Here is a 19,794-nt window from a genome sequence, read left to right as displayed (position 1 = left end):
GTCAATTCTAGAAGCCAAAGCCACTAGTTCATCCAGCAAATCAGGTGTCTCACGAGTGGCCAGCTCATCTTTCAAGCGAGTATCCAGACCTCTGAAGAAAAGGGTTTTCAGGCATTTGGAATCCCAGCATAGTTCCGTAGCAAGAGTCTTAAACTCTATTGCAAAATCAGCCAGTGGTCGGTTGCCTTGCTTCAGGTCCACCAGGGTAGAACCAGCAACAGTCACTCGAGCAGGATTGTCAAAGACGGACTTAAACAAATCCAAAATCCGTCAATATCCTGCAAAATTGGATCCCTACGTTCCCACAGCATTGAGGCCAAAGCCAAGGCCCTTCCATCAAGATAAGATAGAATGTATGTAGTCTTGCGTAGGCTGTGAGGAAGGGAGAAGGCTGTAATGCAAAATGCATGCAGCATTGATTTAGGAAACCTCTAGTCCTTTGAATCTCTCTAGAGAAACGAACTGGAGCAGCCAGAGGTACAGTTGTCTTTAAAGTTACTTCAGGTATTGACCTTCATTACTGGAAGTAGCGCCTTGATTCTTCTGTGCATGCAGCCGATGGAACGCAGAAGTGAGTTTCTTCAATGTGTCTTGTTGTTCAGCAATGCGCCGAGCCAGGCCCGGTATGGCCTGCAGGGCATTGAGCTGTGCCGGATCCGTTGCGGATGGTCTGTGTTGTGAACTGAAGCTGCTGGCGAAGGCACGGAGAGGGGTACTGGCAAGGGTAGTCGTGGTTGACGGCCAAACACCAGTGAAAATGGAGAGACGTCTGTGGCGGCAGCAATGTGCGTGTTGGTGTGAAAATTCGGCCCATGGTAGCAAGTCGGCCCAATTGTCTTGTTGGTCATTTACATAAGACCTTAGAAAGGTCTTTAATGTACGATTAGTTCTTTCTGCTTGGCCATTAGGCCTGGTGGTAGGCCGATGTGAAGCTCAGGGTGATGTTGAAATTCTAGCATAAAGATCGCCAGTAGTACTCAGATTTTAAGAAAGAACAGAAAGGATACAGCCGAGAGCTGCTCCCTCTAGGGCTGCCGTCTTGGATCTTCTCCACATTTTTTTCTCTTGTGAAATCCAAATCCAAATGGAATAGTGTGACAACACTATATTGTGAAGCAGAATAGACTGGAGTGGGCTAATATGAGTTCAAACTACATTCATTGCCAAAGCTATAATCAATAAAAAGTAAAAGTTATCATAATAAATTTGAGCATTTCCTTCCTTTTTCTCTTTCTCTCTATCTGTCCGTCTCTGCCACTAGCAGAGGCCAATCAGGGAGCAGTGGTCACAGCTTTCATAAGTACCAGCAGGAGGTCAATACTGAAAGAGGTTACTGTTGAACCTCCATTTCTTACCGAACTGCAGAGAGGCGATTCCTCCCAGGCCTTCAGAAAGTTACCGTCCTCCAGTAGTTTCAGCTCTGGGATGCAGGGAGAGGTGGTCTGAGACACCATGTCAATGTCTCTATTATGCAGAGCTTCCCAGAGCAAATCCTGCAGGAAAGCAAACAAGGGATTTCAATTACAGTTACCAAAAACTGTTAGAGCGGCACAGACATACATGCATGCACTAGCACATATGGGCGGCTACAGATGCACAGACAAACATCCACACTTGCACAGTCAAACAAATAGAAATAAACATGCCATGGCAAATTTGCATGGAAATGATCTCACTCATGATCCATTCACACATCTGAACTTAAATGCAAACACGTTTCTGCTCACAACACCCATGTTATGCATGGAACTCTACACCCATTGATAGTTGCATACAGACTGTTTTACCAAGAGATGAAAATGTATTACTCAGTGCATGGAAATGCATGATCTGTGAATCAGCACACAGATACAGACATAATTAAATATGCCTATATATCCACATACAAATCAAATCTAAATTTCAATTCAAAATTTCAAATTTAATTCAGTTCATAGCTATGTTTATAGCCCATCATATCCACAGAGATTGAGTCAGTGTACAATTATGAATAAATTTAAAAAAAAAAAACCAAATTAAAAAAACTATTTCAGAGCATAGCAAATAATATAAAAACAGGAAAAATAAAGTACATACAGTAAAACTAAATAACATACAGGCATGGCAAAACAAATACAGTAATGCAAACATGCTGGGTCGCAGCTATTTCCACATGATAAAATACAACATAACATAAAATATCAATAGTGCAGTTCTCAAGAAAAGAACATATGTGCTATTGAGGAATTAAAAAGCTGCAGAGCAACATAGAGATTAGAAATCATCAATTAAACAAAGCCAAAATTAGACAGCAGAGATTTCACTATCTTCTGAAAAAAAAGGTAATATCAGTGTGATGAACATTACTTGGAATTTCATTCCATAATGCTAGAGCAAAACAGGAAAAAGCATGTATATATGTTTCAGAGAGGCAGATATTCCGTGTTACATAGCCGGATAGGTAGCAACTTATCCTGCTAAGTGGTGATGGCTGCTAAGTGGTGATGACTATCAGCAATTTTCATTTAGCCAGATAAGTATTTATCTGGCTAAGTAGTTAGCTGGATAAGTGGTGGGTGAGATGTGGGTGGATCAGGGAGGAGCTATTTAGTTGAAAATGTGACGATATTAAGATTTATCCAGTTAAGTTAACTGGATAAGAAATACATGTTAAATAGCAGGTTGAAAGAAGACTTATCTGGCTAACTAGCAAATTTAATGGGGATATTCAGCAACATAGCCGTGCTGTTGAATATCCTCGTAAGTTAGCTGGATAAGTCTTCTGCAGCTATGTTTGAATATTGATCCTAGAGAGTAACTGTAGACAGAGAAGATAGCATTAAATAAGATGCACCAGATGAATGCAATGCCCAGGCAGGTATATAGGGGTAGGGGACAGCGATTCATTTAGGTATGAAGGGCCAGAGGCTCGTATAGCCTTGAATATTAGAATTAGTGCTTTAAATTGTATTTGGAACTCACCTGATAGGGAGAATATTCATATAACATATTGAACATGTACTCACAGATACACCAAATACATCTCGGAACAGTAAAAGCAAATTTCTTCTTGCTTATCTCTCTGAATCTGTAGGCTTTTTCTTACTGATCCTAATCACATTGAGTTTTGTTGTTTCCACCAAACATCTTCTCAAGATAAAAATTATTACTTACTTGCCTTTCTTCTTTTCCACCTCCAGCCTCCTCAGTATGACTGCTTAGAACACACAAAATCCCCTTTACTGGCCCATGGCTAGGGGATTGAATCTGTCAGAAGTGCTCTATGGTACGAGAGGTCACTATAATATAGTAGCAATCTCCCTCCATCCCTCCCTCCCACTATCTATGGACCCTCATTTTCTCATCCTCTCAGCCTCATTCCCTTCCATCATGGGCACTTGTGCAAAACATCCATACCATCCAGCCCCTGGACACTCAAATATGGGTCTGCTATGGTGAAACGGCAGCCTGTCGAGTCCAGAGTTATTACTCATAATACAACATGGCTTCTTTGGTTCGTGGACTCCCTTATTGGATTTGGATTTAATTTGCCTTTCTAAACCTGCTCTCAAGGGAAGTTACAATTCAATAGGTAGTTCCCAATCCCAGAGGACTTACATTCTAAAGCCCAAATTTTCAAAACCCTATGAGCCGAAATGGGGGGATACACGCAGAAGTGCCGGGGTTGTGAAAAAGGGCGGGCTGGGGGCGGGAGCCGGCCTGGACAGCGGCCATTAAACCCTGTCCCGGGGAAGCGGCACCGGCAGCTGGCCTGTGCGATGAACTTTTTCCTGCGCAGAGGGAGCAGGTAAGTTCATCAACAAGAAAAATAAGTGTAGACCGGATTAGTTTAGGGGTCGGGGAAGAGAGGGGAAAAGGGAGGAAGGGTAAGTAGGGGTATAGGAAAGTTCCCTCCCAGTCCGCTTCTTAATTGGAGCGGACTGGGAGGGAACTGGGCAAAGGCCCGATCACATTGCTGTGCGTACTTTAAAAAATTCCCTCCCCATGCACGTGCGAGTTGCAACCCGCCCACACATGTGGGTATCGTATTTTATAACATGCGTACATATTATAAATCGCTGCGTCCATGTGCCTGTGCCAGGAACTGTGCGCACATGGACGTGTGTGTGCATTTTTTAAAATCTACCCCTTAGTTGGTATCTGAGGCAATGGGAAGCGACAGTGGGATTTGAACCCTGGCTTTTCTGGCTCTTAGCTTGCTCCTCTATTATTTATTTTTATTTATTATAAAACTTATAACCGCAAACTTCCAAACAATTTTGTGTTCAGTGCGGTTTACATTAAAACATAAATACAAATAAAACACAAAATCAACATCACATATAAAATACTTCATAAAGTGAACAACAGAACTTTACCTAAATGCCTCTTGGAAAAGCAATGTCTAACCACTAAGCTATGCTCCCACTTCTCTTCTTCTTTCACTGTATGAGGTTACCTGTTATCCTTCCTGCTCCTATTACATTACCTGGTTGTCCTTCCCCTGATGGGGGGACAGCATTTGTAGTGTGTGCCACCTGGGGGGATGTGTTTGGAGGTCAATGAGAGATAGTGGTGAGTGGTCTCCACGGTAAGTGGTGCTCCTGCCTGACGAGCTTCTCGTATGATGGCAAAGCTTGGGCAGATGAGAGATGAACAATGTGGCATCGGACACTAGATGAAGAAGAATAGATATGGCAATGCATGTCATGATTAGGACAGTATTATCCTTGTGCTTTCCCTGTATGAAAACAATTTCTTCAGATCTCTTGTGGCTGGCACCTTGAATGTTTTCTCTTTCTTTTGTTAGAGGGTCAATATTCAGATGATTTGGTCTGGTTAACTTTCAAACTTAGCCAGACAAACCAAGAGTTTTAAATTTCCCACTGTCTGAATTCCTCCGATTAATCTAGCTAACTGTTTAGCTAGCTGAAAGTTATCTGGATAAGTTGGAGGTGTTCTGGGGCAGACCAGTTAGCCAGATAACTTATCCATTTAAGTCTGGTGGTGCCAGAGAGAGATCCTAAAGTTAGCCAAATACGTTTATCCCGCTAAGTAGGACTTTATCCGGCTATATTAAGCAAAGTGATTAATCAGCAGCGTTCTGCTGAATATCTATGGCAATTTATCCAGCTAACCTTAGCTGGATAAATTGCTGGCTACACTGCTGAATATTAAGCTCTAGGTTTCTCAATTCATCCTCATTTAGAAAGCATTTTGGTACAGTGGTTCTTCACAAAAAAAAAAAAATCTCTCTCTCTCATCTCCCCATTAAAACAATGCAATAGTACCAAAGATTGGACTCCACATCAATGTGCTAGTGATAGTTGTGTTTGGATTACCGCATATTTTTAGAAGTGATTCCCTGACTCAAATAGGTTCCTGGTGTTGCAGAGTGACTCTAGAGAAAGAAACAACCTGTTTAGCAATGTGTGTAGAGAAGAAGACAGAGGCATCAAAGGTTATGGGGTGAGGGAGCTATGAGGATAGGAGCACCATTCACAGAGACAGAAGAGGGGAAACTGGTTTTGGGAGGAAAACAAGAAGTTCCATCTTGGACATATTGGGGCAGATTTTTAATCCTACGCGCACAAATGTACACCCGATTTTATAACATGCGTGCGCTGCCGCACGCAAGGGGGTGCACATTTGTGCATCTTGTGCACGCCGAGCCCTAGGGGAGCCCCGATGGCTTTCCCCGTTCCCTCCAAGGCCGCTCCGAAATTGGAGCGGCCTTGGAGGGAAGTTTTCTTTCACTCCCCCCACTTTCCCTTCCCTTCCCCTATCTAAGCCACCCCCCCAGCCCTACCTAAATCGCCCCCCACCTTATTTTATTTTTTACGCCTGCCTCTTGCAGGCGTATCTTGCTCGCCATTCCCCCAGCACAGCCGCTGTGCTGGAGGAGTGGGGACCGCCCCCGGACCACCACCCCGCCCCCTGCCCCACTCCCTTCCCGCCCTTTTTTCAAAGCCCTGGGACATACATGCGTCCCAGGGCTTGTGCGCGCCGCCGAGCCTATGCAAAATAGGCTCGGCACGCGCAGGGGTAAGTTTTCGGGGTTACACGCGTATATTGGGGTAGATTTTCAAAGGGTTACGGAGTAGGTTACACGCGTAACCCCCGATAACCTACCCCAAACCCCCCCTGTGCGCGCCGAGCCTCTCTTGCATAGGCTGCCAGTGCACGCAAAGCCCCGGGACAAGCGTAAGTCCCGTGGCTTTCCTGGGGGAGCGTGTTGGGGGCATGTCGTGGGGGCGTGTCGCGGCGGATGCATCATCGGGGGCATGGGGGGGGGGGGGTGGAGGGAACGGAGGCAGGCTGCGCGGCTTGGCACGCGCAGGCTGCTGATTTTGGGCAGCCTTGTGCTCGCTGACCCTGGATTTTAATGGCTATGCGCGTATCTATTGAAATCCAGCATACGTAGTTTTATAAAATCTGCCCCATAACACGCATAACCCTTTGAAAATCTACCCCATTAAGTTTAAGGTGGAAACAGGACATCCAGGTAGTGAAGTCAGACAAATAGGCTGAAATTTGGGAATGGATTCTTGGTGAAATTTCGGGTATAGAGCGGTAGATCTGGGAGTCATCAGCATAAAAGTGGTATTAAAGCCATGGGAGGAGATCAGAGCACCTAGGAAAAAATATAGAGAAGAAAGAAAAGAGAGCCCAAACAAAGCCTTGAGGGACACCGACTGATAATGAATAACCAGGGCTGGATTAAGGCCAATTCATGCCCTAAGCACAGCCCAACAATGGGGCCCCCTTGCTTAACTGACAAGACATTACAACTCGAGTGCTGAAAGTGTAATAAGAGATTAAAAATTCAGTTTTCTTTCAGGCCAGACCTCACAACTATATTAAATATAAACTATTTCTAAAATTGTATTTTTTAACTGTAAATTCCAGTAAGCAATATAATCAAATTATTTACTTCTAACTTAGGCCTTATGCCTTAGGCACCATACACAAACTAATATATGATAAAGAAGCAGACTGGCTAAACACAGCCTTACGAGTACACGTTCCACAAAAAAACCTCGGCTCAGCAAACAAAGCACTACTAACAATCCCTTCAGTAAAGTCAGCAAAATTAACCCAAGTGCGAGAAAGGGCTTTATCATTGGCTGGGCCCATACTATGGAACACGATGCCCCCCGAACTCAGATTACAGAATAATCTCAAAACTTTTAAGAAAAATTTAAAAACATGGCTCTTTAAAAAAGCCTTCACTAAAGAGTGTGGAGGGTAGAGAATGAAAGTACAGGGTAATGCAGATGAGAATGAATTTACTCAATCCTACATTTAAGAAGTAATATCTCAGAGATAGTAACTCAATAATATACCTGGACTTGACCAACATTACTCAAATAATGATTTTATTTATGAAATTGTAACCGAACTTTATTGGCACCTGTTAGAATGTACGATATCCTACATTTACTTACCTTAGTCTATGTGCCTATTTGTAAACCGTTGCGATGGTATATAACTTAGTGATGGTATAGAAAAGTTTTAAAATAAATAAATAAATAAATAAATAAATAAAATAACTTGGGGGCAACAGAAAAAATACAAATTTTCAACCCTCTGTGGTTCCCCTTTCCTTTGGTGCCCTATGCACGTGCTAATTTTGCTTAATGCTTAATCCAGGATTGAGAATAACAGTAGAGGAAGAACCACCAGAGGATACAGTAAGGGTATGATGGGAAAGGTAAGAAGAAATTCAAGATAGCAAAAAGTTCCGAAATCCAGTTGAGTACAGTCTATCAAGGAGTAGATGGTGATTAACAGTGTCAAAAGCCATGCATAGGTCAAAGGGGTTGAGGATTGAGTAAAAGCTCTTGGCCTTGACTACAAAAAGGTTACTAGATACTTTGGTGAGAATATGTTTCTGTGGAATGGAGCAGGCGAAAGCCAGACTAGAGTGGATCCAGGTCATGGAATGGAGCAGGCGAAAGCCAGACTAGAGTGGATCCAGGTCAGCTTGAGATAGAAGACAGTGGAAGGGAAAGGCATGTTCAAACTTATTCATATATTTAGCTCACGCCTTTTCATTGCTAGCTCAAGGCGAGTTACATTCAGGTATTGTAGGTATTACCCTGTCCCAAAAATCTTACAATCTTCTTGTACCTGAGGCAATGGAGGTGAAGCGACTTGGGACGATAGTTAGCAGGCAGGTAAAGTCCAGTGAAGGAATTTTGATAAGTGCCTTCATCACAGCATGTTTGAAGGAAGAGGGGACAGTCACAGTGGCAAGTGATCAATTGAGGATGGTGGGGATAATTACAGGAGAGATAGAACTGAGGAGCTGGGTGGGCATGGGATCTGATCATTCTGAATATTATCTCTTGAGGAGAGATTTTTGAACATTACTCCCATTTATTTAAGATGGAGGTGTCGCGTTAACTATTATCAGAACCCCAATGCGAGGTTCACACCGATGCATAAATAGTGTGTGAATGAAAGCAGAGGTTCTCAGTTCTGGTCATTGACTGTAAACAGGGAAACTGAGCTATGCAAACTGGGTTTGTTCTTAGATGATATGTATGCAGATATATCTGGATATTTTTGATTACTAGACTTCTTTATGGTCCTCAGTGAGAACCCATGAATGATAGTATAAAATTAGAGGGAAATATTAATGCATGGGTCTGACCATAATAAAAGTTGTGCACTTACTACAAATTGAAAATATATTGAATAAAATGAAGATCAAGGAAAACAACAAATACAATGATTGGAAGATCTAGTGTTTACTACTGCTTCACGTATATTTATACATAATGGGGTAGATTTTAAAAGAAGCGCGATCAGCCTACTTTTGCTTGCGCATCAGACTCAAGCAAAAGTACGCTGGATTTTAGTAGATACGCGCGGAGCCGCGCGTATCCACTAAAATCCTGGATCGGCGCGCGCAAGGCTATCGATTTTGTATAGCCTGCGCGCGCCGAGCCGCGCTGCCTCCCCCCGTTCCCTCCAAGGCCGCGCCGAAATCGGAGCGGCCTCGGAGGGAACTTTCCTTTGCCCTCCCCTCACCTTCCCCTCCCTTCCCCTACCTAACCCACCCACCCGGCCCTATCTACACCCCCCCCTTACCTTTGTCGGGGGATTTACGCCTCCCGGAGGGAGACGTAAATCCCCGCGCGCCAGCGGGCCTGCTGCGCGCCGGGCCGCGACCTGGGGGCGGGTACGGAGGGCGCGGCCACGCCCCCGGGCCGTAGCCACGCCCCGTACCCGCCCCCAAAACGCTGCCGACACGCCCCCGGAACGCCGCGACGACCGGGCCCGCCCCCCGACACGCCCCCGACACGCCCCCCTCCGAGAACCCCGGGACTTATGTGAGTCCCGGGGCTCTGCGCGCGCCGGGAGGCCTATGTAAAATAGGCTTCCCGGCGCGCAGGGCCCTGCTCGCCTAAATCCGCCCGGTTTTGGGCGGATTTAGGCGAGCAGGGCTCTGAAAATCTACCCCAATGAACATAACAGAATCATGATTTTTCAGTGGTAAGGTGGTGAAAGCATCTAATAACCTGGTGGCAGTTTGATAAAGGAATTTAAATGACCTGAGAATATTAAGGAAAAACTATGGTAAATAGAATGTTAGGAATTATTAGGAAATGACTGGAGAATAAAACAGAGAATGTCATAATACCCCTGTATCGCTCCATGGTGAAACTGCACCTAGATACTCTGCAATTCTGGTTGCCGCATCTCAAAAAAAGATATAGCTGAAGTGGGAAAGGTACAGAGAAGGGCGACCAAAATGATAAAGGGAATGAAACAACTCTCCTATGAGGAAAGGCTGAAGAGGTTAGGGCTGTTCAGCTTTGAGAAGAGACGGCCGAGGGGGGATATGATAGAGGTCTATAAAATCATGAGTGGAATAGAGTGGGTAAATGAGAACTGGTTATTTACTCTTTGAAAAAATATAAAAACTAGGGACACTCCATGTAAGTAACCAACTGGAGAAAATTCTGTTTGGACACAATCCTGGAAGAGAAGTCCATAAACTATTATTGATCAGATAAACTTGGGGAAAGCCACTGCTTATCCCTGGGCGCTAGCGGCATGGGATCAATCTACTGTTTGGCCCCTGGCATGCAATGCTTCAACCACGTGGTGGTCGCCCTGATGCTGGGCCCAAAAGGGGGGGAAGGAAGCATCCGACTTGCCGCTTCCATCATCCCCCTCCAACCACGCTGGAAGAAGGCCAGCGATGCCACATGGCAGGCATAACTCACCGAAACAAGGTGGGGGGGGGGGGGGGGGGGGGGCGGGATTTAGGTAGGGCTGAAGGTGGGTTAGATAGGAGAAGGGAGGGAAAGTTGTGGGGGGGACGGACCAAAAAAAAGGATCCCTCCAAGGCCACTCCGATTTCAGAGCGGCCTTGAAGGGAATGGGGAAAGCCATCGGGCCTCCCCAAGGCTCGGCGTGTGCAAGGTTGCACATGTGTGCGCCAATCCTGGATTTTATAACATGCGCACGGCAGCGCGCGCATGTTATAAAATCGGGCATAGATTTGTTCGCGCCGGGTTGTGCAAACAAATCTACGTCCATGCATAAGATTAAAAATCTGGCCCTATATGTATATTTGTGTGTGTGGTATTTTATATATATTTTTAGTAGGTTTTTTTGGAACATTAATTTTACATGGTTACAGGATTTATTTGGATTTGGTTTATTAAAAGTTCTTTTTAATATGTTGCCACAACAAGAGATGTTTAGAGGACTCTTTTGCTCTTAGGTATTTTTTGAAGTTGTTCTAATTGGCAAGGACTCTGCAAAGATGTATATGTATGTTGGGTTTTTTTTATAGTTAAATGATTTTACCATTCTACCTTTTTTAGTGTTTGTTGAGAGGATGTGAGATGACTGAATGACTTAGGAAGCAATTTCTTTGTAATGTTGTAGCTATACAGTAAGCCAGCCTAGCAGGAAGAACATAAGGTAATTTTATTTTTATATATATACATTTTTCCGCTTCTGTTTTTATAATACATGATTTTTATCTGTGTGGATGGCTCCTGTTTTATCTGTGTGGATGGGCAAATTTTTATCTGTGTGATGCGAGCATGTTATAAAATCGGGCGCACATGTAGACTTTACGCACTGCTTTTAAAATCTACCTCATAGGGCCAGATTTTCAAAGGGTTACGCATGCCAGGCCTATTTTAAAAAGGCCCGGAGATGCGCGTAAAGCCCTGGGCCGCGTTTAAGTCCCAGGGCTTGCAAAAAGGGGCAGGGAGGGGGCAGAGCATGGGTGGTCCGGGGCAGTCTGGGGGCGGGGCCGGGGCAGGATCAGGCTCCCGGCACAGCGGCCATATTTGCTGCTGTGCCGGGGATTGCCCAGAGGCAGGTGCAAAAGGTAAAACAAATGTTTTGAGGGGGGGTTATAGTAGGGTTGGGGGGAGGAAAGGTTAGGGGAAGGGGTGGGAAGGTCAGGTTAGGGGGAAGGGAACGGGGGAAGGCAGTGTGGCTCAGCACGCACAAGGTGCACAATTGTGCACCCCCTTGCGCGCGCCGACCCCTGATTTTATAACTTGCGCGTGCAAATTATAAAATCGGGTGTACATGTGTGCCGCGTGCACGTTATAAAATCTACCCCATAGATTGTAAACATTTTTATTTTATGTTATTATTTATATTTTCATTTTATATAAATTTTCATCTTGTTGTTATAAACATATTAAAATGTTCTTTCTATATAGTTTCTTTTTTCTAACTTCCAGACCTTTAGGGTGCTTATCTTTCTGGCACAGCTGTGCCCTTTGGGCGAGTTCCAGGTGTTGGCAGCTTCCCAGGGTAATTTGCCCTCACTTGTTCTGGTAGGGTAGATTAGAGTTGTCCATTCATTTTTCTGTTTATGGTTTCTGTTCTATTTTATGAATATATATTTTATTTTAAGATGGTTATTAATTTGGTTGGATTTTTATTCTTTTGTAAATTGAACAATAGGTACTTTTGTATCATTTACACAAGAATAAGATTCTCCTCCTCCTCTTTATTTGTTTAAGGTATATTTCCCCTTAAATCTGCTAGATTTCTTTTTCTGTATAAAATTCTGTTTCTGTTTTATGATGGTTTGTACCCCTACTTGGTTTATAGGCACATTCACAGTGGATCAGCACTTTTATGAACTGAGTATATTTACTCATGAGGCAGGCAATATACTGAAATGTGATTGTGTTGGGCTGTAATATATTAAGTTGGTAATTTTCAAACCGGCAAGCAGGCATATTTTGGTGCTTCTGTGTCAGCATGCGCCCAGATATGCAGCCATTTTATAATTTGCATGCACATTTGTGTGTACGGTATAAATTAGCTTGGGCGAACACACATGTGCGCATAATTTTAAGTATTTATGCGCATATCTCTTGCTCAAGCCCCAAAACACCCATGCCTCACCCAGACCACAACCCTTTTTGAATCTAGATGAGATGTGTTCACTATGGGAGATTCGCATGCATCTGGGTGGCTTTTAAAATTTGGTGAGTGTGCGCATCTCCTAATTTTGGCATGCACCTGACTTTTAAAATTCACCTTTATGTATTTATGTTTGATGTATAATTTTTAATATTCAGTAAATATCTGCTGGTATTTTTAAAATTTGTATTTTGTAGCTTTTAATGTAGGTTTTAGATTGCCCTTCTATTTGTTTATTTATTTTCATTTGTACCACTCTTTTATTTTGCTTGGTTTATTGTGGTTACTTTGCCTCTCACATCTTGCTCTATAGTTATAGGAATCCTAAAATGAGTAACTTGTGGACCTTATTTAAGTTAGGTTAATAGACAGTAGTTTTCTGCAGGGAAGGCCTGGGCACTCAGGGGTAGATTTTTAAAAAAAGCGCGTTCGCGTACTTTTGTTTGCGTATGTAGCCGCGCGTATCTTCTAAAATCCTGGATCGGCGCGTGCAAGGCGGCCGATTTTGGGCAGCCTGCACGCGCCGAGCCGTGCAGCCTGTCACCGTTCCTTCCGAGGCCGCTCCGAAATCGGAGCGGCCTCGGAGGGAACTTTCTTTCGCCCACCCCTCACCTTCCCCTCCCTTCCCCTACATAACCCACCCCCCCGGCCCTATCTAAACCCCCCCCCTACCTTTATCCACGGATTTACGCCTCCCGGAGGGAGACGTAAATCCACGCGCGCCAGCAGGTTGCTGGCGAGCCGAGACTCGACCCGGGGGCGGTTCCGGAGGGCACGGCCATGCCCCCGAAACACCCCGGGCCGAAACCACGCCCCCAGTCCCGCTCCCGAAACGCTGCGCCCCACCCCCGAAACGCCACGTCATCCGGTCCCGCCCCCGACACGCCCCCTTCGAAAAACCCCGGGACCTATGCGCGTCCTGGGGCTCTGCATGCGCCGGTGACCTATGGAAAATAGGCCACCGGCGCTCAAGGCCCTGCTCGCGTAAATCCGGGCGGATTTACGCGAGCAGGGCTTTTAAAATCCGCCCGTAAGCTTTTGGCTTTTTTTTTCTGAATGTGAATTAGCAGGGTTCAAGGCATAGTGTTAATGGTAACATGTTCCAGATTTTTGGTGCATAGCAGCTGAAAGCCTAAAGTCTAGAATAGGTTAATCTGGCAGAGGCCAGTGGTAGGGTGGGAATAAGGGCCAGTTGGGAGGACTGGAATTCTGTTGAAGGGGTGTAAGAGAGAAGTTAGAAAAGGTATTCAGAGGCTTATTTGTTCACATATTTGAAGCTGAAGCATAGTATTTTGAACTTTATCCTGCTTTCAACTGGAAGACTGTAGTTGATGTAGGGGTAGATTTTCAAACCGCGCGATTTGGCGTACTTTTGCTGGCGCATCAGGCGCCAGCAAAAGTACGCGGGATTTTAGTAGATACGCGCGTAGCCGCTAAAATCCTGGATCGGCGCGCGCAAGGCTATCAATTCCGTATAGCCGGCACGCGCCGAGCCGCGCAGCCTACCCCCGTTCCCTCCGAGGCCGCTCCGAAATCGGAGCGGCCTCGGAGGGAACTTTCTTTTGCCTTCCCCTCCCTTCCCCTACCTAACCCACCCGCCCGGCCCTGTCTAAACCCCCCCTTACCTTTGTCGGGGGATTTACGCCTCCCGGAGGGAGACGTAAATCCCCGCGTGCCAGCGGGCCGCTAGCGCGCTGGGACGTGACCTGGGGGCGGGTCCGGAGGGAGCGGCCATGCCCCCGGACCGCCCCGGGCTGTAGCCACGCCCCCGGGCCCGCCCCTGGAACGCTCCTGACACGCCCCGAAAACGCTGCGCGGTTCGGGCCCGCCCCCCGACATGCTCCCAACATGCCCCCCTCAGAAAACCCCGGGACTTACGCGAGTCCCGGGGCTCTGCGCGCGCCGGTAGGCCTATGTAAAATAGGCTCACCGGCGCGCAGGGCCCTGCTCGCCTAAATCCGCCCGGATTTGGGCGGATTTAGGCGAGCAGGGCTCTTAAAATCCGCCCCATAGTGTAGATTTTATGTGGTCTATTGCTTTGGCTCCTACCAGAATTCTCGTGGCTGTAGTCTGTAGGAACTGGAGCTGCTTCATACTGTATTGTGAGATGCTGTTTGATAGAGAGTTGCAGTAGTTGATCCTGCTGGTGATTAGAGCATTGATCATTGTGGCCATATTACATTTATTGAGGTAGTACTAGTTACATAGTTGGCAGATCTGGTGAAGATGCATGAATAAGGTTCTTTCTACTAGAGATGTGAATCGTGTGATCGATCGTCTTAACGATCGATTTTGGCTGGGGGGGAGGAAATCGGATCGTCGCGGTTTTGTTTTTTTAAATATCGTGTAAATCGTAAATCGGGGGATGGCGGGAAAACCAGCACACTAAAACAACCCTAAAATCCACCCGACCCTTTAAAATAAATCCCCCACCCTCCCGAACCCCCCCAAAATGTCTTAAATTACCTGGGGTCCAGTGGGGGGGTCCCGGTGTGATCTTCCACTCTCGGGCCACGGGTGCGTTGATAGAAATGGCGCCGGCGCTACCTTTGCCTTGTCATATGACAGGGCAAAGGTAGTGCCGGCGCCATTTTGGTTCCTGTCCCCCGACGTCACGAGCGTAGGAGATCGCTCCCGGAACCCTGCTGGACCCCCAGGGACTTTTGGCCAGCTTGGGGGGGCCTCCTGACCCCCACAAGACTTGCCAAAAGTCCAGCGGGGGTCCGGGAACGACCTCCTGCACTCGAATCGTGTTGCCGTATTGCAAAATGGCAATATGGCCATACGGCCAGCGCCATTTTGCAATACAGCCCGAGAGTGGAAGATCTATCAATGCACCTGTGGCCCGAGAGTGGAAGATCACACCGGGACCCCCCCACTGGACCCTAGGTAATTTAAGACATTTTGGGGGGGTTCGGGAGGGTGGGGGATTTATTTTAAAGGGTCGGGGTGGGTTTTAGGGTTGTTTTAGTGTGCCGGTTTTCCCGCCCTCCCCCTTCCCCCGTTTTACGATTTTTGACGATAAATCGGGGAAATTCCTATTATATATCGCCTCTAACCATTTTTGACGATTTAAAATATATCGGACGATATTTTAAATCGTCAAAAAACGATTCACATCCCTACTTTCTACCTTGGTGATGTGTGTTTCCATGCTGAGGTTCTGGTCGAGTTGAACACCTAGACTTCATATTGATTCCTTGGGATGTAAAGAGGTACCTAACAGAGAAGGCAGTCATAAGAGATTACCTTGATGGATAATTCAGAGGAGTTCTGGTATTTACAAGTAGTATATTGAAGCTAATAATAATTTGGGGGGATTCGATTTGAGTTTCTGGTCACTAAGCCATCGAGCTCTGTTGTCAGACAGTTATTGAGATTAGCAATGAAGGAAATTTGTCGGACCCAATTTTGATGTATAGTTGAATGTTCTTCTCAAAATGGTGGCACTCAATGCTGAGACAGGGTGGATATAGGATTGGGGAGAGGACTGAGCTTTGGGGACTCCACACATGAAAAACTTGGGTTTAAAGGGACTGTTTACCCAAGTAACAGATTGCATTTTGTTCAACAAAAATAATTCAAACCACTTAAGGGGGGAACTTCCAATTCCAATATCTCCTAAGTGTTGAATCAGGAGTTGGTCATTGGCCAAGCCAAAGGCAGCAGAGAGATCTAATAAGACAAGGAGGGAGTCCTCGCCTAGATCAGCGTGTAAATAGATATTATTGGAGATGGCTAACAGGACAGATTCAGTGCCATAGCCTTTCCTGAATCTGGATTAGTAACAGTGTAGGATGTTTTATTCCTTTAAGTAGTCAATGAATTGGAGACAAAGCATTTTTTCTACTAGCTTGGATAGGAAGGGAAGGTTGGAGACTGGGCAGTAGCTGTCAATTATTTGTTGGTCCCTGTGACGGGGTCTATATACCGGCCCAGGGAGGAAGGTTAAAACCCCAGGAACTAAAAACCCCCTGAACTAAAAACCCGAGAGAGGGAATTCAAGAGGGAAGGAAAACCAGGAGACAAAGAGCTAGGGAGTCACATTGGTTCCTTCCCCTAGAAGTAGAGAGGCAAGAGTTACAGGTGTGGGAAGAAGAGGGTGGAGATCCAGGAGCTAATCTGTGGCCACAAGGGGAGGAACCTCCACCCTATAAAAACGAGCCTCAGCCAGAGCAGTCTCAATCTCCTTCTGGGGACTAGGGTTCAGTTTTGGAAAGTTTCTGTACAAAATCAGAGTTTCAGTTGACTGGGATGGTTCATGGTTAGTTTGACTTGTTTGGAGATGTTGTCTTTGTTGCTTGTCGAATGGTTGTATTTATATTTTTGGTTTGTTCTTTGCAGAGATGAAGGTTGGCATGTTTTTTGTATCGCCAAGCCTGTTCAAATTGCCACTGTTATGTTCCATTCCTTTCTGAATCATTTCTAACAACATTCCTAACATTCTTAATGAAAAAAAAGGAAATTTGTTAATACATTGATTCTAAGACAAGTCCTCAAAGAGGGGATACAATTTCACAACTTCAAGAAGAAAATTAGAAGAAAATAAAGACCTGTGGGAATACCTTGGTGCATTATTCATAGCAGAACCTAAACTTAACTCAAAGAGTTATCAAACAGGCACAGTAACTGGAGGGGGAACCTCAAATTATATTAACCTAGTGTTCAGAAAGCTAGTTAGCTGACTAGGTTCAAAGAAAATATATATTCACTTGCACAGGGACTTAAGAAAAAACACAGCTCCTAGTTGCTGGACTTTAGGTCACAACAAAAGAAATTGTCTACATTTATTCTGTGTCTGCCTGGCCACATCTGGAAATACTCTAACTCTAAACTGTAAAAACAACTCATTACAATATCAGATGAAAAGTCTCAGGGGCCAGTCTCTGTCCAGTTCTAAGACTAATGAAACTATCATTGTAGAGGGACTAGCCAACACAAAATCTAATGTTTCCAACAACTGAGTCACATTTAAATTCTCTTCAACATCCACAGTTAGGACCAAGTCTGCAAAACCAGAAATAGACCCTTCTTTTTTCTAAAAAAAAATGGAGGCAAGTAGTAAATCTTTGAAATGGGTGCAATTGCTTGTTCAGGCACTTTCAAAACTTCTATGATATATATCTTAAACATCTCCTTTGGGGAGATCAATGGAAGTTTGGGAAAATTAATACACCATAAATGTTTACTTTTAGCCTGACTTTCCAGATTCTCCAATTTTCTCTCAATGAGAACCCTTTCTTTAGTAACAATCTTGAACAATCTTTACTTGCTTAATCTCATCCTGAATGTGTAGAATTTGCTGTTCCAGTTTAGTTGACTTACTCTCCTTACCTGCACTTCAAGTTCCAAGTTATGAATTTTCTCTTGAAGAAGCACAATGTGAGAGAGTAAGCCCTCTATGGTATCCCGAAATGATTCCAAGGTGAAATGAGTCGGTCTCACCAGGCTGAAACTGCTCTGAGATGCCCGCATAGATGGAAAAGGCATAGAGGAAGCAGAGAAAGAAACATAGGTTCCTACCGCACCAGATATGTCTACTCCAAGTATATCAATAGATCCTTGTGGAATGCTGGGAGCCCCCACGATGGAACCAGCACTAGTTAAACTTTCAATGTGCTCTCTGACACTGATGCTGCAGCAGTGACAACCTCAAGCTGTGACTACATTGGGCACAGCTCTGGCATGACTGAGGGATGGGTCTTTCGGCGGTGTTCTGTATGCTGGGCTCAGTGATGTCTGAGCCTGGGAGGGACAGGAACTCAACTTCTCCTCCCATACTTCCAAAAGATGTCTCCCCCAGTTGACTTGTACCTTGGAGAAAGTGGATATCCACTAATCCCAAAAAGGAAGGAGCTGACCTATCTGCAGGGGGTCCTGGGTTTTCCCTTCCTTCTGTGGCCCCTAAGGTAAAATAGTTTAATCCAAGAAAAGACGAGGACATCACATGCAACTCACCACAGGGCAGCCATCTTGGATTCCCTCTTGGGTGTTGACTCCTAACATGAATCTCAGCACTATGTACCAATAGTTTGAATTTTGTCCTTATGTGCATCACTTTGCACATGTCCACATTAAATTTCATCTGCTATTTACATGTTCCCCAGTCTCACAAGGTCTTTCTGCAGTTCTTCCCAGTCCACTTGTGTTTTAACAATTGGATAATTCTGTATCATCTGCATATTTGATCACCTCACTCATTGTACCCCTTTTTGATCATTTATGATCTAATTGCTACTCTATTAATGACCTCTCTCTATTTGGCAACTGGCCATTTAGTCCTACTCTCTGTTTTCAGTCTTTTAACAAGTACATTTCATTCATTGTGAATTGGATTCTGTCACTTTCTTTGCTGCTCTAAATAAACAGACCTTTGGAGACACAGCTAAAGTTGCATTCTGACCTTTTTGTGTAGGAGTATTTCCACCAAAAAGAGAAAGAACTAGTAGCCATCTACCTGATAGATCTCTGGGTTAAGTAAGAATGTGTAGAGTCAAACATTTTTTTGGTTTGTTCATTTTGTAGATCATAGTCATTTGTTAGGTTCATCTCAAATGAAAAAAATAATTTTTGTTTCTTTGTTCTATTTGTTTTTTCATTTTACATTGATGTTAATAGAGGAAGCAATCCTTAGGCACTATTGACTTCATTATAAAACAAAAAATGGGCCAAGGCTAAATATGAATGCCAGGGCCTGGCTTGAGGCCAGGTCTAGTCACTGAAGCCTGGGTTTAGGTCTAGGCCTTATGCCAGACCCCGACTCATCATGGAGACCTGGGCCTGACACTAGCGCCCAGTCCATGGACAGGTCCCTTTGCCAAGATCCAAGCCCAGATCAATGCTGGGACTTGGGCCAAGGCTGGGTCCAAACACCAAAGACTGGGCCCAGTCCTGTTGCGGAGGCTCAGCCTAGACCGAGGTCTGATGCCAGGGTACGGCCCAAGGCTGGGTCCTGTTGTCAATTCCTTGGTCTGAAGCCTGGATCTGGCCTGATGTTGGGTCCCATCTCAGAGGCCAAGGCCTAGGCCTAGTCCCAGGCCAAACTTTAGGGCCCAGCCAAGAGCTGGCATCTGTCAACAAGGCTAAGGCCAGACACTAGGTGAGGTCCGAGGTCAGGTTCCATCACCAAGACCCAAGCCTAGACCTGTGCCTGTGCCTGATGCAAGAGTCTAGCCCAAGGCTAAGTCCTATTGCCGATGACCAGGCCCAAGCCAATGCCTGGACCGGCTCGAGATTAGGTCCCATTGCTGAGACCCAGGCCTAGACCCAGGCCCAACATAGGGGTCCAGCCTGAGGCTAGGTTCTGTCGCTAGGCCCGGGCCTAAGCCTTCAGAAATATTCTTTCTAGTATTGCCAATAAATGACACTGTTCAGTAGAAGAACACTCTGCAG

General features: G+C 45.2%; 1 protein-coding gene across 1 annotated transcript in view; it reads right to left on the bottom strand.

Annotated features, from left to right (window-relative positions):
• Positions 1–19,794, bottom strand: part of LOC115099360 (allantoinase, mitochondrial-like) — a 76,825-nt gene that overhangs the window by 24,080 nt on the left and 32,951 nt on the right. Inside the window, 4 exon segments of the mRNA XM_029616951.1 lie at positions 1,356–1,379; positions 1,382–1,496; positions 4,459–4,607; positions 4,610–4,653. Coding sequence (XP_029472811.1) covers positions 1,356–1,379; positions 1,382–1,496; positions 4,459–4,607; positions 4,610–4,653 — 332 coding nt within the window.

Source organism: Rhinatrema bivittatum, chromosome 9 (genome assembly GCF_901001135.1).
Source record: "Rhinatrema bivittatum chromosome 9, aRhiBiv1.1, whole genome shotgun sequence".
In the NCBI taxonomy this organism is placed as follows: Eukaryota; Metazoa; Chordata; class Amphibia; order Gymnophiona; family Rhinatrematidae; genus Rhinatrema; species Rhinatrema bivittatum.
The sequence above is the reverse complement of the archived record's forward strand: the minus strand, read 5'-3'. Positions and strand labels throughout refer to the sequence as shown.